The sequence below is a fragment of the Corvus hawaiiensis genome, chromosome 15 (genome assembly GCF_020740725.1).
Source record: "Corvus hawaiiensis isolate bCorHaw1 chromosome 15, bCorHaw1.pri.cur, whole genome shotgun sequence".
Taxonomy (NCBI): Eukaryota; Metazoa; Chordata; class Aves; order Passeriformes; family Corvidae; genus Corvus; species Corvus hawaiiensis.
Window position 1 is genome coordinate 9,340,523 of NC_063227.1, and position 26,841 is coordinate 9,367,363.

At 45.5% G+C, this 26,841-nt stretch overlaps 2 protein-coding genes across 3 annotated transcripts; both read right to left on the reverse strand.

The window, feature by feature from the left end:
- Nucleotides 1-3,372, reverse strand: IL9 (interleukin 9). The gene is made up of 5 exons (XM_048320292.1): nucleotides 2,218-3,372; nucleotides 2,080-2,124; nucleotides 1,958-1,984; nucleotides 1,147-1,275; nucleotides 1-154 (listed from the first exon to the last, which is right to left on the reverse strand). The coding sequence occupies exons 1-5, from the start codon at nucleotides 2,323-2,325 to the stop codon at nucleotides 47-49; spliced, it is 417 nt and encodes a 138-aa protein (XP_048176249.1). The 5' UTR covers nucleotides 2,326-3,372; the 3' UTR covers nucleotides 1-46.
- A 6,666-nt stretch (nucleotides 3,373-10,038) lies between these two features.
- Nucleotides 10,039-25,419, reverse strand: SLC25A48 (solute carrier family 25 member 48). Of its 2 annotated transcripts, XM_048320328.1 has the most exons (8): nucleotides 25,280-25,419; nucleotides 23,398-23,441; nucleotides 19,517-19,588; nucleotides 18,620-18,872; nucleotides 17,162-17,410; nucleotides 15,795-15,928; nucleotides 12,499-12,628; nucleotides 10,039-11,908 (listed from the first exon to the last, which is right to left on the reverse strand). In XM_048320328.1, exons 1-7 carry the CDS (start codon nucleotides 25,323-25,325, stop codon nucleotides 12,506-12,508), a joined length of 921 nt encoding a protein of 306 aa, XP_048176285.1. In that variant the 5' UTR covers nucleotides 25,326-25,419; the 3' UTR covers nucleotides 10,039-11,908; nucleotides 12,499-12,505. The 2 variants fall into 2 exon arrangements, with proteins under 2 accessions (XP_048176285.1, XP_048176286.1); XM_048320329.1 differs by lacking the exon at nucleotides 12,499-12,628.
- Nucleotides 25,420-26,841: the final 1,422 nt, after the last annotated feature.

Below are 26,841 nucleotides of genomic sequence, written 5' to 3' on the forward strand. Positions count from 1 at the left end.
TTCAAAGACTTTGGAGTTTTGAAAATCTTTAAAAAAAACCAAAACATTAAGCATCGGATTTATTAATTTTTTGATAGGTTTTCAGGATTGTTTCCAGAAATTCTGTCACATTTCCCTTGGTCTTGTACTGGCATTGATCGTCATGTGCCATTCTCTGTGAAAGAAAGAACAAAGATTGGGTTAGCAAAGATTTTGTAATAAAATAAAGAATTTAGATGAATCAGTGAAAATATACATTATTTGGAGCTACACGAGGATTTCAAAAACATTTCCTAGAGAATTGTTCCTTGAGGAGTGATTGTAAGAGTGGCTTTTCATGGTGGCTAAGAAGGTGGCAGGTGGATTGTCATATAATTCTGTATATTCAGTTCATATATTCAGTTATAGCTGAAGTCATTTAAACTAGGCTTTTTCAACCCAGAAAACAGTGCAGATACCATAAGGAGCTGGGTAAGCCTGGGGCAAGGGGTCTGCTCAGTGTCCCAAGGCCACCCTAACTATTCCTCCTTGCAGGTTTGAAGGCAGCTTAAAGGAGCTGGAGACACTGCATTGTCAGCATCTTCTGTGTCTCATTGAATCACACCAGAGCTTTGCTCAGCAAGTAGATAAAGGATGTTTCACTGCCTCAGAAAAGGCACCTGAGGGAGGACCCATGAGCCTTCCTGAGCATCATCACAAGTTGGAAAATGCTACAGGTCACAGCAGTATTTCACGGCCAAGAACCAGTGAAGAAACTGCTGCTTAAAGCTGCAGAGGAGAAGGACCTGGCTCCAGCCATGCAACTCCTGCACATCCATTTCCCAGTGTTAGATCATTATTGTTTCATGTCAAAACACATTTTGAGAAAGGAGAATAGAAAAGCATTTTAAATAAAGCTCCTGTCCCAGAGATCTATGTTCAAAGGATATGGAGAAGAGAAAGGGCACAGTGGGGCAGAGCCCATCTCCCTTCTTCCTCTGCCAACTTAAAAAGCTTTTCACTGCCTCCCACATGTTGCAGTTTTATCTGGCTCCTGTACAATATGAGTATTTACAACACATCTGAAATAAATGAAGCACTTAATCTACAAATGTTTAAATTATAAAAAAAAATCATTTCTTTTGTAACAGATAGAAAAAGATCCGTAGAAAAGTAAGAAAGTCTTACTTTACAGAGTTTTCTATCCAGTAGAGCCTGGAAGGTCCGGTAAAGCCTTGTAATTACTGAATTGGAAGATTCATTGTTTTCCAGCAGGTGCTTGGTTCCATTCACAAAGCATGCCAGTTCATGGCCACTCTGTTCAACAAAGCAGACATTAGAAAAACCTAAAATGCATTTTGTGTTTATCCACAGAAAGAAGAAATTTGTATTCCTCAATGTGGCAGCATGTCACAGTCAAGTGCAACCTATTTTGCCATTTATTGAAAACTGGTAAAAGAATTTTGGGGAGACTGTAAAACACTGAATTCTCATGTATGCCATAAGAAACACCTATCCCATCTCTCAGAAAACCTCAAACTGTAAAAGTTACCTCATTGAAGCATAGTTTCAGCTAATACTGGGGCTTCACCACATCTGAGGAGTCTTAAAACAATGAAATAGTGCTGGATACAGCTAGAGCTAAGTCTGAGGCCTGACATCTCTAGCCCAGGTTCACTTAGTATTTAGGCACCCAGCCATAAAACAAAGTCTTGCAGAGATTTTCAAAGCAAGAGCCTGTATCTCTTGAGATGAAAGTCAAGCCCACAGAGGACTTTGGCCTGAATCTGGGCTTGGTTCTGATTGCTCTGTAGTGGGAGGGCTTCTGCTTCCCTCCCCACCACTATTCATCAAGCTCAGATTTGCTGCTATTGGTGTATTACAATCTTCCTTATAACTGAAAGCAAAAATTACATAAGGAGCAAAGTGAACAAACTTAAACTCAGTTAATACCAACCTTCTTTAACATCTACAATAGCTTAAAAAGAAATATACTTACTTCAGGGATGGGGAGACACGAACATGACTGAAAACAAAAAGAGTGAGTGTTAAAATCCAGCATTCAATGTACAAGTACAGATTTGTTTAGTCTCATTATATTCTCAAAAGCCATGTACTCACACTGACAGCAGCCTGCCTACATGGGCAACTGACAGGACTTTTGCCCTGGAAGAAGAGCAATTGAAAAATCAGTATTTACTATCATCTCCTGCACAAGCATGCATTTTTTCAGAATTAAGGTGCTGAACAGCCACTTACAAGCAGGTGCTCTGTATAGCGGATAATTTCCCGGACACCGCAATACTCTGCTTGCACAGAGAGCAGCAGACAAGAGAGGAGTATGTATGACAGCATGCTGGCATTCATGTCAGCTCAGTCTGATGGGTGACAGAAGAACAGGAGGACACTCCTTTTAATTGAGTCTTCGCAAAATTCCCATTCTAATATGGAAAAACCCAATTATAAACTGATACCAGGTGCCCACTATTTTTTCCCATAGCTTGGACAGCATTTTAAAGAAATCAAATGTGGAATTGAGTCACATATTTCAGTGACTTTAGTACTCTGGAAATTCACAAATGCTCCTCAGAAGAGATTAATTTTAACATTATGATATCACACCCCAGCAGGAAACAATGGTTAAAAATCTACGAAAGCTTTTTTTTTTCAGATGTGGGGTTTGCCTCCTGTACTTATGCAAATTACAGTTACATGAAAGCAAAGAGATGATAATGCTTCAGCATTGCCAAAGTTCCTGAGAAAGCAAACTGATGTGCTGCAGGGTGGCTTCCCCCCAGAGTCAGAGCAGGACCTTGCTCAAAGAAAGCTGGTGACACTGCTGGCATCTGTGGAGCAGACAGACAGATGGATGCAGTTGTGGAGCAGTGCCTGGACAAGCTGTCACACTGAATTACAGCTGCTGCATCCAGAGAGCAATCCCATAGTCCTTGACCGTGATCCCACCTCTGTGAAGTGCACGTGCACCAGTGTGCAGCTGAGCATGGGGTCCTCAGAGTGCAAACAGGGTTGCATCCTACCCATTGCCTTTTGAGCAGAAAGGACTGGATGCAAAAGTAGTCCTAGGTAACCCAAATGGTATTAACTTTGCAATTCTCTCAGGTGGCCTCTCCAAATAAGGCTGGATGTTGGTGAGAGCCCTCACTGGCTACAGAAGTTTCCTTTTTGCAAGTTGCACACCTTGCCAGAGCATGTGGTAGCCCTTCAGATTTCTTTTAAATCCCCAGGGTTGACTTCTATGCTTCCCTTCTGTCTGCCATAAGTCCCATTATGCCTTAAAGGTCTCCTCCAAAACCTTGAAACTTCTTCTGGTCAGTCTGGCTGAAGGATAAGTGTGATTCCTCTGGAAACTGTCCTGGAAAGAGAAAACACTGAGCTGCAATTAGCTGGTTTTCCTCTGGAATTTTCCAACCAGCAGCGGGTTCACGTGGCTGAGTGTGGCTCTGCTGCCAACAAGGGGAGAAGAGGAGGATCTGCCTGCTGCTCCTGCCCCTGCCTCCCTGCCTACACACCAGCATCACCTCTGGCCTGGGCCGGATGCTTCCTGCCTTTTTGCTGAAATTTGTCCTTAGGTGATTCAGTGTGGAAAGTGTACAGAGCCCTTTAGGCAGGTACAGCTTGTACACAGGCCCCACAGAACACCTAGAGAAAGCCAGAGACCCTCCCTTGGCAAGCTAAAGCTGACAGCAGGCTGTGTTATGATCAATGGATGCATAAATATACCGTGGGGATGGCTGGCATCCATGAGCCAGGCAGAGGCATCTTTCAAGGCACCAGACAGTTAGAGAAGGAATAAAATCATTGATTTCTGACTGAGAGCCTGTGAGTCCCTAAAAAACAATAAAGAGACTTCTGTTACAGGTACATCACCTTCGAGGAAACTGCTCTTTGCCCAAGCAAAGCAGTGGGCATGCTGCTCTCTGTTTGTTCAGCCAGTAAAGCCCCAATTAGTTTAAAGCATGAATCCCCTGAGGGAACTAAATTACGTGTAACATTTGTGAGAGACTTGGTTTCTCAGATGGTTGACAAAATGATTTTACATTCTTTAAAGGAAAGAGTTCAAACGTGTCTTTGATTTAGCCAAGGTTGTGCAATGAAAGTGGTAACAAGTCATGGAAGAGAGGGGCAAGGGGCTCTTTGTGACAACAAGGAAGTTCTACTGTGTCTGTTTTTAAGGCAAATATGTTCATTAGAAATCCCATTTTTCCCAGTAACTGCTACGCTGTCTTTGCAAGGATTTTACAAAATCTGATGTACCTAGCAGGGTCTCTCAGGCCTCGTCACCCGAGTAATGACATCTCAGTGCAGCTGCCATGCTCTGTAAATAAAAGCAATGTTGGCACAAACTTCAAGATACATAATAAATAAATAAATATAAAAATAATAAAATATATAAATAAATAAAATGCAAGATACATAGTTAGGACCTTTCCATACACTAAATGTAATTATGGACACTGGGCAGTGAGCACATCAGATAACTTCTTCCCAGGCCTACAGCCCAAAAGGCAAGGTCTGTATTTTTGTTGCTAATTGCAAATCAGAATGGCAGAGCTTTCAGGGCTGCTTCTGAGCTGCTGCCAAGCCCACGGTTCCTCCTTGCCCAAGGTCATTCTCTGCCAGCAGTGCCGGCGCTATCTCTACATCTTTTCATTTCTATTTGGTATCTTAGTGAGATCTCTCTCACACTGTTGTTGCTCCAGGCTAAACGAGTCATCAGAGAAGCTGCATTCAGTTTACAGTGATAGAGAAATCACCAGAAGTCAAACTGGCAGTGAAAGATCTTTCCATGTATTGGTTAGAGCCAGGGTGGATGAGGCGCAGGAGCGAGTGGCACCAGCTACAGCTTCTCTTTAGAGAGTTTAGATTCTTTTCTGGCATTTAGAGGCTGAAGAAATTAATATTTGGTGCTATCCCAGCAGAAAGACTAACTTTTTAGTAGAATCTTCAAACATTTGGCTTTGATATTTTAAAAATCTTCATTATGATGACAAGCTGCAGCAACGTATTTTCACAAATAGGTTGTCATTTGTCAGTTAATTTTCTGTCCTCATGTCTAGGTAGCTGATCATCCACTCTTCTCCCTTAATCTCTCTTTCAGCAACACAGACCAAAATGGGGAGAGGAAATAGAGGTTTCTCATCCATTGCTCAAAAAATTGAAATAAAGATCACCAGTGTTAAAGGTACTGGGAACAGTAGCACATAGAAACATCCCCTGTGTTGCCACTGGGACACTTGAATGGGGAGACTCGCTGTGGTCAGCCTGGGGCAGAGCCACACAGCAGCAGATGGCATATCCCCATGCCTTACCACTTCCCTACCTGCTGAGGGATGCAGTGGGCAGGGTGCAGTGGAGGAGCAGAATAAGGAGGAGGTAGAGAGCTCCATCACCATGGGTACTGCCAGCACCAAGGCAGCCCATCAACTTTCAATTGATGGGATATTAAGATTCCAACCCAGAAAAGATCATTTAGAAAAGGTGAATATACGAAACTCTCCAATGTATTTCTGTGGTCTCTTACAGGCATTTTGTTCTGGCTCCTTTGAAGACTCTAATGTCCTGCACATTTGTGGTTTATGTGTAAATACTTTGGGATATATATTTTCTTTTAATGCTTTTACTTTGATGCTAGGTGGAATGACCAAAAATGCCACAAAACATCCTATTTCCAGACCGATATTTTAACCTGGTTTGCATAAACCTCCAGATCTTCTGAGTTCTCATGAGAGAATTTGCATTCCAGTATAGAGTTTCTAAGAATCTCTATACATTTTGGGTTTTCTAATGTAAAAAAACCCAATTCCCTGCAGAGGAAAAACACCCAGATAACAAACCAGCTTCTTTTACGTTTGCTGTGTGCACTGATCAAGATAGAAGAGATGCAAAGACCGCAAATGAAGAGATGCTATCCATAGTTTCATTTTCCAGAGATAAGGTGTATTTGGAGTATTTTTTTCCCTTTCTCTTAGATAAAGATGACATAAGTTACTGTGGAAATAAAGGAAAATAGGGGCATTCTAATCCCTTTGTGAAAGGGTAAACAATAACATAGTAATAGCAAGATTGCTTATTACAGAAAGGCACTGAATCCTGATGAACTCAGGGAACATTTCAGATTCAGTCCAATCCAAGAGGGTAGTGGCACCCCCTGAGAGCCACACGCTGTGGTCTGCCCTAGCAGATGGACCACAGGATGTCCTCAGGGCTCACATTAGCTTCTGTAGGTAATGGAGCTCTCATTACTTGCAGAAGAGTTTTAATTCATTTGAAACCATTTAAGCTTATTAACAAACACTAGTGGCACTCAGAAGCTGTGAGAGGGGGGAGCACATGAGAGAGACCTTTAGAGCTGCAAGTCCTCCTTGTTTCATGCAATAGTACAGTCACCAGCGCTGTCCTGGGGTGAGCCAAGCTTTCCATGTTGCAATGATATTTAGCAAGAGCTGAGGCATCTAAAAGAAAAAAGCCCTGACAGCAGCACACCAGCCGTGCTGTGTGTCATGCATATTGAAAATGCTTCCCACAACCAACCATCTCTAAAAGCAGGCAGAAGGCAGCAGGAATTGAGCACAAAGGTCACCAGTTCTCTTGTACTTTAAGATTTTTCCTGGTGTCTTCTTCCGGTGTCTTCTTTTGTGGCCTGCCCGCTTTCATACCAGGAAAGAGAAACATTGAGCGCTCTCACATCAAAAGTCCACTCACCCTTCCTCGCTTGTCCCACTGTGTGATGACCCTTTGTGTTGGATTTCCCACTCAGCACAGCATGCAGAGGGAGGCTGAACATGCAGGACAGACAGACAGCATGAGGCATTCACTCCATGGCTGTGTTAGAGCTCTTCCCCAGCCAGCCCCATATCACAGCTCACTTTTCATGCTGGAAGCATTGAAAATCCACCTTCAGGCTGCTTGATGGAAACACAGTGATAGAAATTTAACAGCGAAGTAGGCACAGATATTGGTTCCCACCTAGTTGCATAAGTAAGAACAAGCTGGCCCTTATCCATGGGAATTGGCAGGATTTTCTATACCATGTTATTTCTATGCCGTGTGTGAAGTAGGCTACATTAGTGCTAAAACATTTTGAAACGTGGGAGAATAGACCAGTCCATGAAGATGAGCAAAGTCCTGGTGCTTTCACAGAGGTGAGACCTTGCAGGTGCCAGTTTGATGCAGCAGGTGTTGGTGGCAGGGCAGTCTCAGCGTGTTCTTTCTTTCCCACTTGCAAGGTTCTGGTTTCTCCAGATTTTTCTCCTTGTGACCCAAGGTTATCCATTGCTTTCTCCATCACTCAAACAGGACCTTTGTATTCTCTTCAGAGACTGGGTGTTGTACAGCCCAATGGCCTTAGAATTTCATCTTACAAAGCAGGGATTTCTTGATGTATCCAGCACTTTATATCTCACAGTGAAACTGCATATGGGCCCTCTGAGATCCCCTTAAAGAAATAGGCTTCTTCTGCTGCACAAGTGACTCCTAACTGGTTGGTTGTTCCATTTGTGTCTGATTCTGGAGCTGTCACAGGATCTACAGTTTAGGAAAACTGCATTGAAAATCAGTGTGACTGCTTAAATTTCCCCTCACTTCATGGCTTCATTCCTTTTGGAGCCTGTTTCTGGAAGGATACTCTACAGGCTGCTTATCTAAGCTGGCAGTGATCAGTCTGTGCATTACTGAAGGAGTATATACAGGAAGAAGTTGGCTTCAGAGAGAGGAAGCTGTTCTTGTGCAGTTTACATTCAGTTTAGCACTTCAACTTCTTCCCACTTGGATCTCGTCATTTTTCTGGCTCTACATTTTACTTTTTTCTTCACAAGACAGGCATTGGCCTTCTTGGCTGACGTGAATGCCATGCCTAGGGGAGGAATCTCTACTATAACAGCCTCTATGACCAAACAAAGAACTTCAGATAAACCAGAGAGATATATCTTAATGCCTACAAAGACGTCACCTACTCTTCTGTCTCAGAAAATCAGAAACTGAGATGTGAACTGTGATCTTGCCTTCCCCTGTGGTGGGGACACACCAGGCAGGGACTCCCGAGGCGTGAGAAAATCTCAGCCTGGTTTAGAGCCATCATAAAATCATTTAGGTTGAAAAAGACTTGTATAAGCAGGGTTTCAGTAGGTGCTAAAACTGCTGGGCAGCACCAGCCTCTTCCCACCCCATGCACCACAGACATCACAAAGCTTCTCTCAGCCCCAAAGACCTTCATCCAAATCAGGGCTGTTTGCTAGAAAAGCAGATTTTCACTGGGAAATTGGTTCCTGTTTGATTGGTTTTTTTCAATTAAGGAAATAAGCTGCTGTTACCTTTTCTTCCTTCCATAGCACTAAATAGCTTATAAAGTATGAAAAACAGACAGCATCTCATTAAGTAATACAGGTTGTTGTAAGAGCTGGAATGCTGCCAGAGGCATGGAAGCTGGGCAATTACAATCTTATTTGAGGGGTGACAGGTCTGAATACACTTTTATTATCCAGGCAACAAATACATAGAAGTGGGTATCCCTGGTTCTTCTGGTCTCCCTTCTCATTTCTTGACAATTTCAGGATTTACTGCGTTTATTTTAAAAATGAGGGGCTCTGTAAACACCTTGAACAACCTACCAAGCTGGTAGAAGCCATGCACTCCAGCATGTGTGTGGAACATGCCACTGATGGCAGGTCCATATGGACAGAGCACTGACAAAGGAGCTGGTCCATATTCTGAATTCTGTTGATACAGGTGTTTTCTTTTTTGTAATTCAGAGACAAAATCACCAATATATGTAATCAGTACCCCACTGAATCAGCTGTATGTCTGTCTGTCTGCCTGCCTCCATCACCAGGTCCCTGAAAATTTCTTCAGAGATCCTAATTTCTATCCATGGATAAAGATACTGATATTATTTCCAAGAATTAATGCATTCAATATATCATACAGAAGATTATTCACAAGACACAGACTTGTCAAGTCTCTGTGTGTATAAATTGTAATTTCCATCCCTCATCTTTGGGACATGGGGCTGACCTCTGTGGTGTCACTCAACTCCAGCACCACTGGACCTCTTTCACTGGTGACACAGCCACACACTCACTACTGCAAAAGCAAGACTAAGCTGTCAGTCTCCATGTGCAGGAATCATGGAACCATAGAAGACTTTGGGTTAGAAAGGACCTTAAAACTCATCTCCTTCCAGCCCACTTACCACGGGCAGGTACACCTTCCACTAAACCAGGGCCCTGCCCAACATGGCCTTGAGCACTTCCCAGGGGTGTGATCGCTCGCAGCGAGTGGTATCACAGAGGACTGTGCCTCAAAAGCTGCTTGTCCCAACCCTAAGGTGTCCTTGGTCACCAGCAGTGGTCCAGAGGCAGCCTACTCTCCTTCACAGTGGCCTGTGCTGCCGTCACCTTTGAAATCCTTGTGCTCTAGCCTGGGGTTGCTTTGCCTCTTTTGTGGTTTGTCTGTGAATGCTAATGGGGTGACAAACTGATTAACCAGTGTGTCCAGGGCTTCCCTCCAGTGCTGCCAGACCAAGGCAGACTTTGGCCAGGCAGGGTCACCCCAAAATCATATAGAAGCTGTCCAGTGGGGGGCTGCCCATGGGGAAGGGAATGTGTTCTGGTTTGGCAGCAGACTTGGACTCGGGGTTGAACGGACAAGACACAGAGGGATTGCCCGGCAGCTCTAGCACATGCCCTGCCAGGGATGAGGATGCCATCAAGTGGCCAAAGCTTTATATTCACTTCCCACTTGCTCTTCATTATTTTGTATTTATATTATATATATTTATATTATATAGAGTAGCTTTCTGCCCTCTGCTCCCTTTCCACACCAGGGTGCCCATGGCTCTCCCTGACAGCTCCTTCTGACAGGTGTGTGCTACCCAAGAGTTTTGTCCAGGCAAATCCTGGGCTCCCATCTCAAAACTGGTTTAATTGGATGAATAATATAATGAAATATCACCATGCAACTCCAATGTGGGTCTCAGGGCTTTACACCCAGAGAGCACTGAATGGATCAAACTTGGGCACCATGACGGCAGGATCATGCAGGTACACAAGCTTGTTGTGAACTCATCAGTTTAATTAATTCATGGTCCATTTTACATTATGCAGGCAGATAAACACAACACTTATTTGCATTATAAAAATAGTCTGCCTAAGTATTATCCCTGGAGAGACACAGTATTATCCATCTAAAAAACATGTTTTACATACATGCCTTAAAATAGGCAACATGGAAAGGATGAATCCTTAAATGCAGCCAGCAACATATACTTGCGTGAAGGCTCATCAATTTTTTTCCATATTGTTTGTCAAAAACAGTTCCATGTGTCCTCAAGAAGGTCAAAGGCACTGTGAGCCTTCTCACCTGCAAGTCCTGAGATGAAGCAACACCAGCTGTTTATTCACCATTTTAAGGCCAGTTCTGAAAGCATCCACACTTCTGTTTTTAATCTGGGCCTCAGTGATGAGGAGCCCAAGGAAGGTGACCTCGTTTCCAAGTACTGCTACAGAACCAAAGTTTTAGGCACTTTCTGCTGAGATCTTCAAGTGTTGTGACCAATTCCTCCATTCATCCAGGGAAGAGGACATGGGAGTTTCTGTTTTCTTCTCCTTTTATGAAGGAAAGCTGGAGAGCTGCTCCACATTGTCTTCAAAAACCTTTTTTGAAGGCATCTCCTGAAACTGCAATCACTGGGCCTTTCCCCCAGAGCTCTTCTCCAGAGGAAGAACTGTTCCTCTAGAACATTTCCCAGATGAAGTGTTGTCCTAGATTATTCCTGCATGCTGTGTGTCCCTCTGCATGTGAGCCAGTTACCCCTTGGCCTCTCCTGCCAGCACCACCAGAGTCCTCTTGTTGCAGCAAAGCTGTTTCTTCTTGGGCTTTGGCATCAAAAGCTCCATGCTTAGAAAATAAATCATAAGGATATTTAACAGCATAAACAGAAATAATCATGATGTAAAAGATCTTGGAATAACTGAGAGGCTGAGGTAGACCAAAGATAGACTGGGCCTGCCCCAGTGGTCTCAGTGGGATTCCAGCAAAGAGCTGGAGGTCTGAAATATACTGTCCTAAAGAGAGTTCCTCTGGTGTTGGTCTGCTCAAGGCTACAAAGTGATGTCTGCACGTTTTGGCAGCTGGCAGGTCATGTCAGGGAGCTCAGAAGGTCTAACGAGATACCTCAAGCTGGTCCCTGGCGGGCTGCACCAGGCAAGCTGTGTAAATTAATAGGCAGCCTTCTATATGAAATGCAGACTTGTTTTGTTGTTTTCTGTATTAAAAAAAGCAGCTTAGTCTCTGAATTTAACATACTCCTGTTTCTCAATTTAATTTATACCTTGAATAACAGACTGAATTTGTTGAAACCTTTCACATTTTTCATGATAATGTGTTAAACTGTGCCAAACTGTGTTGTAGAACATGAGCGTTTGTATGTGAGGAGTCACCCACTTTGAACCTGAAAGCAAACTAGGATTTGGTGGGAATCCAGACCTTCCTACAGAAAAAGCACCTGTGTACCCACCGCACTTCCTCCTTTCCTTGTTCACAAAAAAAAATTAATGTTGGAATGCCGTGTTATACGAAAGACACTGCCTTGGTGATGTGAGGTGGGCTGGGTTTGGGTACATCCCTTGGGAAAGGGAAGTAAGTCGTCTTCCTGGTTCAATAGGAAAAATGTCATTGATGAAGAAGCCCACCACCACCACCAGAATTATTAAGTTGTTCTCAGTCAACAGTGAAAGACTTGTTAATAAAATAGTCTTTGGATTTGATAGAGCTTTTGTGTGTGATTTTCAGTGTCCTCCATGGACTACGTGTCCACAGCAGTTGCTGTAGGTGCAGGATGGGAGTCTTCAGTCAGAGCAGGTGAGCCCTCACCAACACCACACTGCTGATTTGGCTCAGGAAAGTAGGAGACTTTCTGGTCTTCTCGGCAACACTTTTGAAATAAGAAAGAAGGAGATTTATGAAGTACTGCAGAAAACAGCAAAGACTTCCAAGAAAAATCTTGAGTATCTAGCTGCTAAAAAAGGTTCTTTAATCAGGTATTTTTAATCTTGCTCCTTTATGCAACTCTAAGTTAATGAGGGAAAGAGTGAAACAGTGAGTTGGTAGTCAAGGCACTTCGAAACAGCTTAATTTCATATCTTTGTGGATAGAACAAGGGAAGAAAGAATACTGTGCAGGGACTACAGTAAAAATAATATTTCAAAATTTATAAATTTTATTAATTATTAATTATTAATTTAGAGAATATTCTGCTTTCAATTTTTTTTTCTGATTGATATTAATTAAAATAATCACAACAATCAGAACGGGTTACAGTGAAGCTTCAGGAGATGTAGACTGAAACTAAAATCCATTGGCACATCTGCTGTCTGCTCGGAATCCCATGGACCCAAATTGTGTTTGGCTATTCAGGTGTAGGTACCCATGTAAGTAATATGACTTTCAGAGGATCTATGCAATTGCAACCCTATTGGATTCAAAGATTAATTCTGTAATTTTAATAAAGCTAGAGGGCCTGACCTGGGATTTAGGGATTGGTCTCAGTTTGGCATCTTTTCATTGCTTTGAGAGAAAGTTCGTAGCCAAGAAACATGGCTGCACTCGATGGGAATCCTCGCACTGTATTTACCATGAGGCCCCTAAAAAAGACCTGTTGGGGATGGAGAAAGGTTAGAGCATAAGAATATACTGACTGCTTTAAGAAGAGGAAGAAAACATTGACTGAAGTCATTGTGGGATTCTGAAGAACCAAATCTTTTTGGTTTGCTTGGAAGATACACTCCCACTGCTGGTCTTAGCTGAGGTCGGCACTGGGGAACGGGAATGCAATGGCAGAAGTCACTGGTTTGGTATCATTGTGCCCTGTGCTCCCTATGGACCCCCATCTGTACATACCAGCCAGAGCTACAAGAGTTAAAGGGTAAAAGCTGGTCTCATGGAACTGGTGTAAAACAGAAAGCAAGAAATCTAAAATGTCTTCCAGTGTTGTCCTACCTAGCTACAGTCATAGGGTGACAGAACCACACAGTGCTCTGGGTTGGAAGGGACCTTCAAGCTCACCTTGTTCTAACCTCCTGCCATGGACAGGGGTACTCCCCCAGACCACATTGCTGCAAGCCTCGTCCAACCTGGCCTTCCTTCCCTTTGCATCCATAAACTTGTAAACCCTATGCAAACCCCAGGGTACAAGAAGGCTCTGTTTCCATGCAGGAAATGCTCTGACCCCCGGGGCTGGGTCTGTGGGCACAGAAGATGTTTGGAAAGTGGAGAGGGAGCGGTGTGGCTGCCAGCCAGCCCAGCCATGCGGGCACTGTGTCACAGGGATTATTTTTCAGGTTTCACCTTTGAGCATAGAAGGAATTTTTCAATCAACTGAAAACCAGACTTCCTCTGTACCTTGCTGAGAACTCTCTCACTACTGCCTTTGGCAAAAATATTTGATAGAAGCTGATATTTTCACATGAGTCTTCCTAGGGTCAAACTTTGGTACCCATACATAACCCAGTACTTTAATTAAAATAATAAATACCAGCTTCCAGATTTCCTTTTTCTGCTCAATATATTTCCTTTTAAAAGATGCTGGCATGTACAGGAGTGAAAGATTATGTGGCTTTTAAGTGCTTGAACAGTAAAGTGCTTTTGAAAAAACCTTGTCACTCCTGACTCCTGGCCTTAACTGGTGTCCCTTTGAACCCCCCCTCACTACAAACAGCACACCCTGCTGTGTGCGAGGATGGGCACAAACTGCTCGCTTCGGGGTGAGTCTGCTCATAACATGATGGTTGCAGGGAGTATCTCTGCTGGCCCATTTCTCACAAAATCATTCCATTAACCACCACGGCTCATCACCACAAGTCACCAATCTAAACACCACAAGTTCACAATAGACATGAAAAGGAGAATCAGCAATTAAACCCCTTTCCAGGCTTTATAACGGCAAAGTTCCCACAGCTATTATAAAACAAACATGAAAAATCTTGTCCCCAAGAGCAGAAGACCTTAGACTTAAATGTATAACCAGTTTTTCCCTTGAAATTACTGAACTCTACTAAAAATCATCCTATCTTATGTCCAATAAATCCTAAGCATAGTGCTGACTTGTTTGAGATAGAATCAAAATATGTTCACATAGTTTAGATAAAACTTGCAATGTGAAATTGCTGTGTTGGGACATTTTGCATATTATTTGATTTATTGGGATGTTTTATTTTGTTAGTAAAGAGAAGTTTCTGGGAGGAAATTCAGTGTTTTTGCATTATCCATAAAGTAACACAAGAGAGCCAAGTTAAATAATAATGAAGATTTAGGATGAAAAGTCCAGAGGCATAAATTTTTCTTATCAGAATGAACACACCTGGCTCTGGAAAAAGACAAGGGTTATAGTTGCATTTCTTTGTGTACATCAAGCAGTTTTTTCCAGCACTGAGAATGCTGTTCCTTTGTCCCAGAATGAAAACATACAGCCCTGGGTTTGCCATTTGTCAGTCGTGAATCTCCCAGCATTTAAAAAGATTTTTCTTACAAGAGCAGGATCCAGTCTTGCTATCAACTATTACTCAATCCTACTGATGGCTTTGGGGCAGGTGCCAGGTGTGACAGCAGGAAAACTACAAGAAGTACAGAACTCCAGCAGCAAACCCTTACAGCTGTTAATTCAGGCAGGACAAGGAGGGCATAGGATGAGGATGAGGATGGAGAGAGAAGGGAAAACCCATGGAAGTTCCCATTTCAGCCACCCTACTCTGAAAGTGCACACCAAGGGGAATGCACGAGGCAGGTACTGTAGAGCCTGGGCACCCTGTTCCCCCTCTGACTGTCCAAGCACAGTCCCCAGCAGCTCTCCAGGTGCTTGTGCTTCACAGGAATGTGACTTTTTTCACTCAGTGGCAAAAACTGAACCACACCACAGGCTCCTGTGACAGCTAGCCTAACGTAGTGGCATGTTAGCAAATATTGAAATCACACTGACTTGTGATTTTGTGGGTTATTTTCCTGCTTGTAACTTGTTGCATTTCTCACAGAATGTGAAAATTAAAACTTTGGAGCTAAGAGCCAACGTGCTGTTCTGATGATAAATCCAGATTGATTTCAATATCAGAAGACATTACTTCCACAACCCTGCCTTGGCAATGCAATAAAACTTCAAACCCTTGTTCCCTGCCATTCACATTTTACTGAGGCAATGTTTGCAGGTAGAACAAATATCTTTTATTACACTAACAGACAGAGTCAGAAAAGAGGGATAAGCTTTTTGGCATGCAGCCCTTCTTCATGTTTGAAACAGAAGCAATCCTGATTTAGGAACGCTGACAATCAACTCTACCTGGGTGCAAAATGAGGGCGTGCAGTGCAAAGCAACTCCACCAAAGCATTGCCCAAGGTGACCAGACATACCCAGAGTGCCAAGACAGTCCCACCAGAATTGGTTCATTGACATCAAAGTCAGTGGGAAACATTTGACCTCTGCATTTTGTAGAAGCAAGCACGGAGGTAAGACTTTCTACTTCTGATTTATGATAAGTCAAATTATATCCATTATTAAATACACTAACATGAAATGTTGTTTGAAGTTAATTACACCAACAGTGTGTGATCCCCAGTCATTAATTTCTTTATTGTGTAACATGCATTATTACTCTCACTTTTTTTGATTTAGAAGGAATCTGCATGCTAATTACCTACTGCCATTATAATAATTTAGTACTAACTGCCTTTAGCTGTCTCTCAACCCTGCAGACAGGTTCTTAACAGCCACTGTATTTTCTAATTGACAATTAAATACCTAATAACCAGATTTTACTTCAAATGTCACTTACTTTTACGCCCTCATTCTGGTAGCTCTGCAACATGCAGTCAAGGGTCCCTTTGTACTGGTTTAAATAAACTCCATCTGCCTGAAGTCGACTTTTCACAACATCCATTGGAGTACATACTGCCCAGGAAACAGCTCCTGGAAAAATGCAGAAGTATTTGAATAATTCCTTCTCTATACTTCTTTGGCCGCAGGTCAGTGAACTCAGAAATTGACCTCTCATCTATCACATCATATTCATGCGATATTCATGTCAGGGCATTCACCCTGCTCAGGCACCAAAACAGTGTTTCTGGGAGAAAGTTCCTGGTTTCTGGAAGAAGCATTCAGATTTTGGAGGTTATGCTGCTGATCAGATGTAGGCAACCCAAGAGGGGCTTCTCCAATTGCAAATCTATCTGCTGCTGCTTCTGGTGGAACGTGGACATGCCATGGGAAGAGTCTGAGCTGCCACTTGGGACTATTTCAGAAAAAATGGAGTCTTCTGATAATTCCATTGTAAAGCAAAGTTTGAGCTGAGGATACGAATAAGAGGTAGGTGCATCTCAGGCTGCCAGGATTAGGCTCCACGCAGTGAGATATGCTATCATTCCTCTAAAGAAACACCTATTTCCATTGATCAGCCTGCAGCTGAGTGGGATGCATTGCCTCTGGAAAGATCAGCACACGACTGCAATCTGTGGCCCAGCTGGACAGACAAGAATTTGTCTGAACCTACATGAGTGTTGGGGCACACTAGAAAAGCTGTCCAGAGGCACCAGGGGCCTCTTTATTTGAGGAGGAATGGAGAAGGCATTTTATTATCATTACCTGAGCTAAGGATTGATTTGTCTTTATGGATCTGCAATTTAGAAATGGCCAAGAAGTCGGGAGTGGGTGTAGGGGTGACCTTTCACATGGTGGGGGATGCACGTGCCGGCCTTACTGGCAAGCATACACATGGAAAAAAGAAGGAGATCAGTAACAGTCAACTTGGCTTCTGCTAGGTGTGGGTAGCTGCACTCCCTCCTGGTGGCCAGCCAACAGGTTGAAGTCCTCTTCTGGAGAAATCTTGGCTGCCATGTATCCCTGGCAATGTGATTGGCAGGCTGCCCTGAGGCATCCAGGGAGACGAAGGCAGTGTCTGTTCTCCTCTTCACTGACACTGAGCCCAATGAAGGTCTGATAACACGACTTCCATAAAGTTTGTCAAGTCATAAAGTGCAGTTGTGGTGCCAGAAAACCTGGCCCTGGGGGAGGAAGGTCGTTCAGTCCCGTGTCCTCTCCTGATGTTCAGGATGATGCGGAGGCCCTTGAGTCACCCTCGTAATCTGCCCTGAGAACCTTCCTGTCCTTGTTTTGCCAGTGCTGTGAGGAAGTAAAGGTGCTTACCTGCTACACCCCCTGCCACCCAGATAGAGGAGGGATTAGGAGAAATGCTTCCATCAGGAGTTATCCAGTCACAGAACATTGCGTAAGGAATGAAATAGGCGTAGTACCCAGGAACATCCCTTAGGAGCATTGCTACATTGCCTCGGTATACTCCTGCTATCCCCTCTTTCTGCAGGATTGTCCTAAAGCAGTGAATTGGGCCTCGGTACACAGGAGATCCAGGAACTGTGGATTTTAGCTTAACACTTTCTACAAAAAAAAAAAAAAAAAAAATACAACTGTTAAAATAGATGTATTGCCACAGAACAACTGTCCAAAGCCCACTGCCATTGATTAGAAGTCACTGCCATCCATTTTCTTCTGCTGGCGTCAACAGATAGCATGGGAAAAAAGTTTTAAGAGAGAGTACTTAGGACCATTTTCAGAAGACATTTAGACTCTTCAGGACAGATTTTTCTTAGATGTGTGGCATACCTCCCAATAGGTATGTGCCCAGTGAGATTTCCAAATAAGTTTAAGGCTATGTTCCCAATTTTCATGAATTTTAACTTCAACTTATGCCAAGTCACATCTTTGAAAGCCTTAACATCTTCAGAGTCTGGCCCTTCCCATGTAGACCAAGTTCTTTTTGTAAAAGGCATTAGGTTGCTAAGCCGCATGGAGGCTTTAAAAATGGACATAATGTTGTTTTATCAAAGCAACAGAAAAATGGCAGCATTTCACAGTTCAACACCATGACTGTAATCATGAGAAAGGTGAAATGCGGAAATCCAAGCTATTCAGCTCTGAAGCTGCTCCATGTCTTCATTTGGTTGTGCATGTGCTCTGCTGGGGTTTGCTGCATGCTGGCAGCCTTCAATGGAATTCAGCTGCTGTCTAGAGCTGAAGCAGCTCCTTCTGCCTGCAGCCTGTGGACAGGGAACAGCCACCCACTGCCATCCTGCTGGTGTCCCCTCCTGACCCATGCTGCCCACACCTGGGCTACCTGGCACCCTGTGTGAAATAAGTCAGTGGTTTTTAAATGTAAATGGGAAACTTCTGCTTTTGAACAGAGAAGAGTGGAATAATGGAGAAAGGTTTATAGGCAAATATATATGGGACTGAGAGCATGCAGAGGGAGATGGGGAGCTAGTATTGCTGCTGGCAGCCATGGTGCTGCTGCTGGGATCTCCAGGGGACCTCACACACCAGGAACTCACAGTTCATGCAGCTTCTGGTCTTGAGCAGACCTGCCTCATGTTCCTTATAGATCCCAAATGGCTGGAAATGCCACTGATAAAAACCCTTCCCTTGAGCTGAGCAGGATGGGGTCCATCCTCAGGCAAAAGGGGGAAGTCTTAGCCCAGCTGCAGCAGCACGAGGCAGCAGAGAGCCCGGCCTTGAAAAAAAGTTGTTGTAAAGCTCTGTGTATGCACCAAGGACTGGCAGAGACAGGCAGAAGCAACTCTTCCTTCCTACCTTTGGTGTATGGCTGTGTTTGCATCTGTAGCCTTATCTTGACCAGCTCCACGGGAGTGCCAATGCCCACAGAGAGCACCCCTGCCACGAGGCTGGCCACAGTCATGTCAGTGAGCGACGGCGCGGCAGCCGCGTCCCCGTGGTGCAGCCGGCTGAGGAACCGCAGCGTGTTGCTGTAGACACCGAACACCATGGAGCTGTAGATGCCGATGCTGGCCAGTGGGAAGGACATGCCCTTGAAGAAGCCAGCCACCTATCCAGGGAAGGGAGCAGGGCTTAGGAGACTGAGCAGTGTAAACCCCTACTTGTCTATCAGGTTAGAAATCACAGAATGGTTTGGGTTGAAAAGGACTTTGAAAGTCATCTCTTTCCAATCCCCTGCCATAGTCAGGGATGAAATGCAAATACAAGTAGCAGACGTCTCCTGGGACCAACTGTTTGCACATGCTGAGGGAAGGAAATTTGTTCATGCTGCTAAAGGCTTATGAAGATTGTGCAGAATACAAGATATGGCTGAAAGCACAGGAACCCACGTAGAAGTTCCTTGTATAGACAGCGTTTGTTCTGGCTTCACCAAAGTCAGCAAAATCCCTCTGGGAGACCTTTGCCAGTGAGATCAGGCAAAAGAATCCCAGTGGATGCAACGCTCTAACCCATGTGGAGACACTGATCATTCCATGCCAGGGATCACTCTTTTCCCTATAGGATCACCAAGAGGGTTACCTTAGAGTTAAGCAAGAGAAGGCTGTAAGGGTTTGCAGGCTCAATTGCATCAACGTTATTGGTCTTTATATAACTGCTGGTGTCAACAACATTTTGTACAATTGCTTTATGCATTTATCTATTTATTGACTTGCACTTTCTACCAGCACATTTAAAGTACAATGAAGTACTTACAGACTCATTTCTGTACACAGTGAGAACACACTTGAGTGTATTTCCATATCCTTGTCCAGCTTGCAAACGAGTCTGCAAAAGACATTTGTAAAACATGATTAAAATCCTGTGCTTCCAGCCCAATGAAAGCTCATGCTACATAAACAGTGTGTACTTTGCTTTGAGAGCAAGTCCTTCCTTAGTCGTAAAGAGAACTGGGCAATAAAATAAGATATATGTGCATCCACCCTCTTGAACTTTCCCAGAAGCAAGGCTAAGCAAGAACTCACAGCCTGAAGCTCTCCGCAACATCTGGAATTGATGACTATCGAACTGCTCTGAAGTCTGGACCAGCCACCCTGACCCGGCACAGCAGGCTGCTGATGTGCAGTGCTGTCATTGGCCGGGGCCTGATTTTTGTGGAAATTGAAGAGTAATGTGGTCGTCTCCATTTGGAGACTCTCAGGGAAGGCTGGGATGTGTTGCAAAGAGAGGAGAGGTGAGCTCCTTTGGGAGACTTCTGGGCCCTTCTGCTGCAAGGTGGATTTTAAGACATAGAGATACTAATTGAAGTTAAAATAATTCAGTGCCATCTCAGGAATTCTCCGTGCTTCCCTCAAAAATACATTTTCACATAATTTAAAAGAAAGACATTTTATTTCTGGAAAGCAATTTGGTTATACACCTTCCAACAGATATAAGAAATGGCATGTGAGTCACAACAAAGCCTATAGGATTCAGCATATTTTCCCCTTCTCATATGTTTATATTTAGATCATCTTTCATTCAAGCTGCTCACAAGGTTGCTCTAGAAATGTCCTAACAAGGGATGCATTTTTTGGGCTTAGAGGTGTACAAGGAAATGGAAACACTGTTCACTCCACAGCGCCTGGGGCTTCATCCTAGCTGAGGCCAGAGCTTATTTTTTATAGGAAGAAACTCACACATGCTCCATCAGGAATATATTTAGGGAATGGGGACAGCATTATTTATCAGCACTGCTGCTAGCAATCAAGTCTGAAGGGACAGTGCCAACCTGCACTGGAGGGACAGTGTCCATTCCGCTCTGCTGGTGCTGCCCTGATTTACACCAGGGTGAAGCAGGAAATTATTTGGGAATTTAAAGCCCAAAGGAATGTGTGTCCACCAGAGTTCATGACTGGTGGGAGCTTTTGGATGGCAAACAGCATCTGGCACAATCCTTTGGCCCAGAGCACTGCAATAGGCTGCCAGTGCCACAATGGGACCCTGGCAGGAGCAGGAGGGACCAAGGTTTGTGTTCGCCCCTGAGCCCAGGCTCGCCCCTCACCCTGGGGTGGCTCCATGCAGCTGTTTGCACACATGGAGCATCCCTGCTCTGCTCCAGGCCTGGCCAGAGGCCACAGAGAAGCAGCAGCAAAAGCAGAATATTTACTGAGCCCTCAGAACAAGCTGGTACATGAAGATGCTGCCGTGGCTCTCGCAGCACACGCTGTGCAACGCGGGCAGGCCCAGGCCACGGGTGCAGACCGGGCACACTGACTCACACTGGGCATAACGGGGCTGGGGGGGACCAGGGGAAGGTGGCTGCACTCTGAGCAGCCTAGGACAAGGTGACCCCTGTGCTCAGCCCTGAGTTCCCTCCTGGCTTCATCTTAGCCTGAACATTTCCACTTTGCCTTCATGGGCTTGTTATTTTTCTTTTACCCAGTAACAAGGTATTTAGAGGTTCAAGTTAATATATTTTTTGAGTAACTGAGGGCAACTGAATGTTCTCACAATATGGTTTTCTCACACATGTCCCTTAGCTAAACTGTTAACATCTGGCACTGAAATCGCTGTTGGCATCTCTGACAAAGTCAGCTACTACGAGTATGGATATTCCACTGTAAAGTTCTCCTTTTTGTTACGTTTTGATTAGATAGGGCTATTGGGTGACACCCAGAAGCTGAGGAAAGTTCTGGGGAAATGAATGCAATGAGGAGGATGAAAACTCAGTAAAGACACAGCTTTTAAAGTTTAGCAAGGACGTAGGAAAAAACAGCTTCTGGGGTTTGATGGAAGCTGCAACGATGGGAAGAGATGGCTGAAGGGGGAAGAGGTGGCTTGATGGGAACTGTGGTGTAGATGCCACGTACCCCACAGAGCCTTATACTCAGTCCTGCCTCCTCCCCCAGATGAGGAAAGACCCCTCATGCCCTGGCAGCTGCAGATGCTGCTGAGCAGCCCCTTTGCTGGCCTACTGCTGTGCAAAACCTCTCTTTTCCACTTTCCTGCTCCTGAATTGGGAAAGATAACAAGTCTGCCTACTTGGTATTCCCGAGGCAAAGCCTTGCCCAAAGCCGAGAGCAGCAGAGGGGGCAGCCTGACAGTTGTCTTTATAACCACTGAAGGATGGGCTTGCTCTGTCTTGGCATCCAGAAACTCGATGTTACCCAGCAGGATTCTCACTGCTAACCCCCCACAAACCAGGCAATGACGCCATGACTATCAGCCTGAGATGGGGATTGCCTTGGCAATGCTGGGCAGAGCCTGCCTTTGCTGCCTGTGCCCTGCCCATGGCTGGGTGGTGTGGGCAGCCTTCTGTCTCCTCCCATGGGGCGTCTGCACCCACCTTTGCGCAGGGATGCCCTTGGGACTGGTAGCACTTCAGCAGCTCAGAAAGGATAGTGCTGGCTGGGCATCTCCTGATCCCAGGAGAGCCTGCTGTGTGCAAGGGGATGGCTGTGATGGCTGGGGCAGGGATGTGGTGTGGGCCGTGCTAGGCCCTGCCTGCTCGGCATCACCCTCCAAAGTCTTCAAGGTGCAAACATGACCAGTGACTTCTGGGTTTGCCACAACTGGCAGTCCTGCCTGGTGCCAGAGACAGGCTTGAACCAGAGCAGGGAACACAGAGTCACAGAACTGTGGAATGGCTTGATTTGAAAGGGATCTTTTAAGGTCATCTTGTTCAACCTCCCTGCAATGAGCAGGGCCATCTCCAACTAGACCAGGTTGCTCAGAGCCCCATCCATCCTGCCTTTGAATGTTTCCAGGGATGGGGCATCCCCCACGTCTCTGGGGAGCCTGTGTCAGTGTTTTACCACCTTTTTTGTATAAGACTTCCTTATATCTAATCTAAACCTATTCTCTTTCAGTTTAAAACCACGACCCCTTGTCCTATCGCAACGGGCCCTGCTAAAAATTCTGTCTTTATTTTAGGCCCCCTTCAAGTACAGGAAGGCTACAATAAGATTTCTTTGGAGCTTTCTATTCTTCAGGCTGAACAACCCCAACAAGGGCAGAGAAGCTAAAGTGATGAAAGCTGCCCAGAAATGCCTGAACAAAAAACCAGAAAGGAACAGGATCCTCGTCTCTATCTCTGCATCAGTAGGGATGGTCAGCTCGGTTGAGTCAGGATGCATTGGTGTGTGCATGGGCTTGTCTGCATCATGCTGACAAATACCTTCTTACTTCTCTAAATCCTCCCATTGGAGGAATAATTATCTTGTGGGAACCATAAATACTGTATGTCACAGCCCTGGGATAACAATTTCAGCACTCTGCCCTTCCAGCATTGCCAGCACCAGGAAAACACATAAAAATGTGCCTGCAGCAAAACAAGTACAGTTCCCTCATTGCCCTTTGAATACTAGTCTGTGGCAAAGTTCAATAAAACATTGGCAGAACTGCTCAGTGAACCACACACTAAGTAAGGCCAGGTTAATTTTCAGCATTAATTCGCCAGAGAGGAACTTGCACGTATCAGTCAGTTCTTTTAGTTTCTCATTCAAAATGAACATTGGAGAGGAAGAAAGCCTGTGAAAACATTCCAAATTCCCCTTTGGGATAAGTGAAAGTCCTTTGAGGCATCACCTAGAGAGAAGGTCTGAACTGGTGAGGGTTTGGGTGGTGACATGTGAACACAGTTCAAACTGTTTTACCTTGACCGTGTCCAGGGGATGGCCCGCAACCACGCTGGCAATTCCTGGGGATGAAAGCAAAGTATTATGCAAAACACTGAAGCTTTTGTGACAGGACAGGATGCAAAGGGTTTAGAGGAGAGAAGAGATTGCCATAGGAACGGTTGTAAGGGGCCTAGCCAGAGCAATGACCAGCATGGTGCCCTGTCCCTGACAACAGCTAAAAGCTGAGCTTAAGTACTTTTCTTGTACACTCTCCTGGATTCCTTCAGCTTTACATCTCAAAGGTGCTGGAGAAGGAGAAGTCATAATGTATGTCCTGTCCAGGACCAACCCCTTTTGCGCTCCTGTAAGCTCACACAAATTTTTAGCCTCAGAATGGTGAGATTCCTGTTAGACACAAGGCAGTGCTTTCTCCTGGTTCAGTGATGTCCTAGCTGACTGCTAATGGCACCTATGAACTCCTCATCCTTTGCTGTTTTAAGAGCAGTTTCTAGAGATACCTGTCAGAGAGGATTCAGATACAGAGGATCCTGCTCTCTATAGATCTTTACAGCCATCCCACCTTATTCCCCATGGTGCTCTGGGGAGAAACTGGCCCATATTCTCTTTCCGTCCACCCACCTACTCACACCACTCACTGCCAGGAGCTCTCATGGCAGGACAGAGCACAATTTGGTTTCCCTCTTCTCCAGGAGAATGGAACACCTGTGTGCCAGGATATGGTTTTGTGTGTTTGTTGCAAACAATACTGGCAGGTTTTAGGGTTTGTGGAGAGTGGGTAATCTGTGATGCGTCCTCACCAGCAAGTCTGTGCAAACCAGCACCCACAGGTGCTTTGGGCACAACGTGGTTTCTGACTCTTAGTGGGTTAGTACTGAAAAGAGCATCATGTCCTTGGTCAACACATCATGACTTTTCTAAGAGTGTGTTAAAAAAAGTCCCCTCTCCTCCTGGACCTGAGACCACCCATGGTCTAGTGCAATGCACGAAAACTCCCAGCTGCCACTGCTGCTGAGCACTGGTGGCTGTTCACCTCCCGAGACATCCTGTCCTGTTGCCGGGGGTGTGCAGCCACAGCACAGGGCAGCAGGGCAGAGAGAGCAACCACAGGCTACAGAGATCCAAAAATCAGCTGCTCACGCAAACTTTTGGCAGAGGTTTTGGGTTTTTTAGTCAGCTAACTTAGTAACCGCTTCTGGCAGGACACCTGTGAGCCACCTCACACCCTGCTCCTGTGTGGGGTCTGAAGAGTCACCTGGACAGAGGTTTTCTCTGTGGTGGCTGGTGCCACAGTAGATCCTCTGTCCTACTGCAGCCCTGGGGGCAGCACAGCTGGTCACCCTCTCAGCTGGCAAACCCAGTGGACATTTCTCAGTTCGGTAAACCTTGCCCCATTACTGGCACCTCTATGGGTTTGGCTTCCTTTTCTTTCTGATACCTGTTTCCCGATGTTTGCCATCGGAATTCCCAGCAGACAGGACCAATCCTTGCCCTGGCCATTGGCCCAGTGGCCGCGGTGGGACGGCGGAGTCAGAGCCCGGCAGTGCCTCTCCCGGGGATGGGGACACGGGGAACCCTGGGTTGAGAGCTGCCAGCCCTCTCCGAGCCCGGCAGCGCTTCCAGCCACGGGGCCAAGGACGGGAGAGCCGGTGGGAGCTGGGGGCACGCGGAGCCTCTGGAAGTCGGCCCCGCACAGCAGCATCACACATTCTAAACTTGAATTTTAAGTATCCCGCCGGTGGAAGTGGGATTAAACCGCACGTGTGAGCCAAAGCAAAACAAACCGTTGGAGACGCCGGGCGGAGGCACAGACCGTGGGTGACCCGGAGGATTTTATCCCCGGGCACCTCCGCCGTGCCCCCTTCGCTGCCTCCCCACCCGCGCTCACGGCATCACTCACCGCCCACCAAGCCCGCCACGAAGTCCTGCAGCTGGACGCTTCCCATGCTGCGCCGCCGAGCCCGTCCCGCGGGGCTGGGGGTCCCCGCCGGGCAGGGGGTCCCCGCGGGCAGCGCTGCGGGGTCCCTGCGCTCCGCGCTCCGCGCCCGCGGCTTCCAAGCGCTGTGACATCACGCACCGCAGCTTAAAGGCGGCGCAGGGGCCGCGGAGACACCGCCCGGCCGGGGCGGGGAGGGTCGCGGTCCAGGCGGGCGTGACGGCGGCAGCGCCGGGGTTCGTTCGTCGGGGATGGGGAGCAGAGAGGGCTGCGCATCACCCCGGGGCTGGTGGCACCGAGGAGCGGGAGGAGCAGCATCGTTCCCTAGGCGGGCAACGGGGGACGAGGCTCAGCGTGAAGAGCGGAAGAGGTAGGGGAAGATCATGTACACTCGCAAATTGAAGATGTAAGTACAGAAATAAAGAGTATTACACCCTTAATCAATTGAAAAACATCTCCGTTCCCTTCATTGAAATCACTGCCTCATCGTTTCAGGACATAACCCCAATTTCTGTGTAATCCTTCCAGGAAATAACCCCAATTTCTGTATTTTGGCAAGCAGTGAACAATTGCCCACCTACGCCATTCCTTCTACATAGTAGTCACAATTTTCTTATACATCTATTACATGCTTCTCCATCTGCCCAGTCTTTCCCAGAATCAAGATCCCAGATCTTGTTTATTCCCCTTTCATGCATGACACTCCTTTCCACACTCCTCAGTCATTTTTGTTTACAGTCTTTGGACTGTGCAGCCAGAACCACCAGCGATAGGAAAGAACCACTCAGCAGAATAAAGATATTTTCTGTTTTGATCTCAAATCCTTTTCTGGGAATTCCTAGCATGCCTTTCTCATTGGGGCTGAAGGCTGGGCTGCCTTTCTTGAATCGTGAATACCTGATCTTGAGCCCAACCTGGCTGTTGTGCCTCCTCTGTGGCACTTCCAAACAGTAAATCTAATGCCTTACACCTGAACAGCACCTGGCCACTCAATGCATCCTCACCAGGATCTTCAACCAGCTCTCCTTATGCTCACCAACCCCATCAGAAATGTCCTCTTGGACTTCAGGGGCATGACTGCTCTGAAAAAGATGTTGTGGCCCTTGGCCCATACATCTGGCTGAGGTTTGTACTACAGCCCAAAGTGAATTTTATTCTGTCTAGGCTAGATTTCTGCAGATGGCAGTTCCTTGGGTCAGTTTTGGAGGCTTTCTGACAAGATTGGCATCAGGTTTGCTACATTGCCTTCCTGAAATGCAAGATTGGATTTTCTTGAAATGTATTTTGTCTACACGTTCTGGTAAAAAAAATAGAAAATTAGAAAATAGCTCCTGAGCAAGAAATCCTGAATGACAAAATACTGGCTGAAAATATAAATATTTAAATGTTTTTCTTACAAAATTGGTATTTTCATTTCCACTGATAAATTAATATATTCCACAAAAAGACCTTAAAACAATGTTCCCTTATATGCATGCACATATACACAGGAAACCTTATCACCGAGTTGGCTGAAGGGGGCTTTT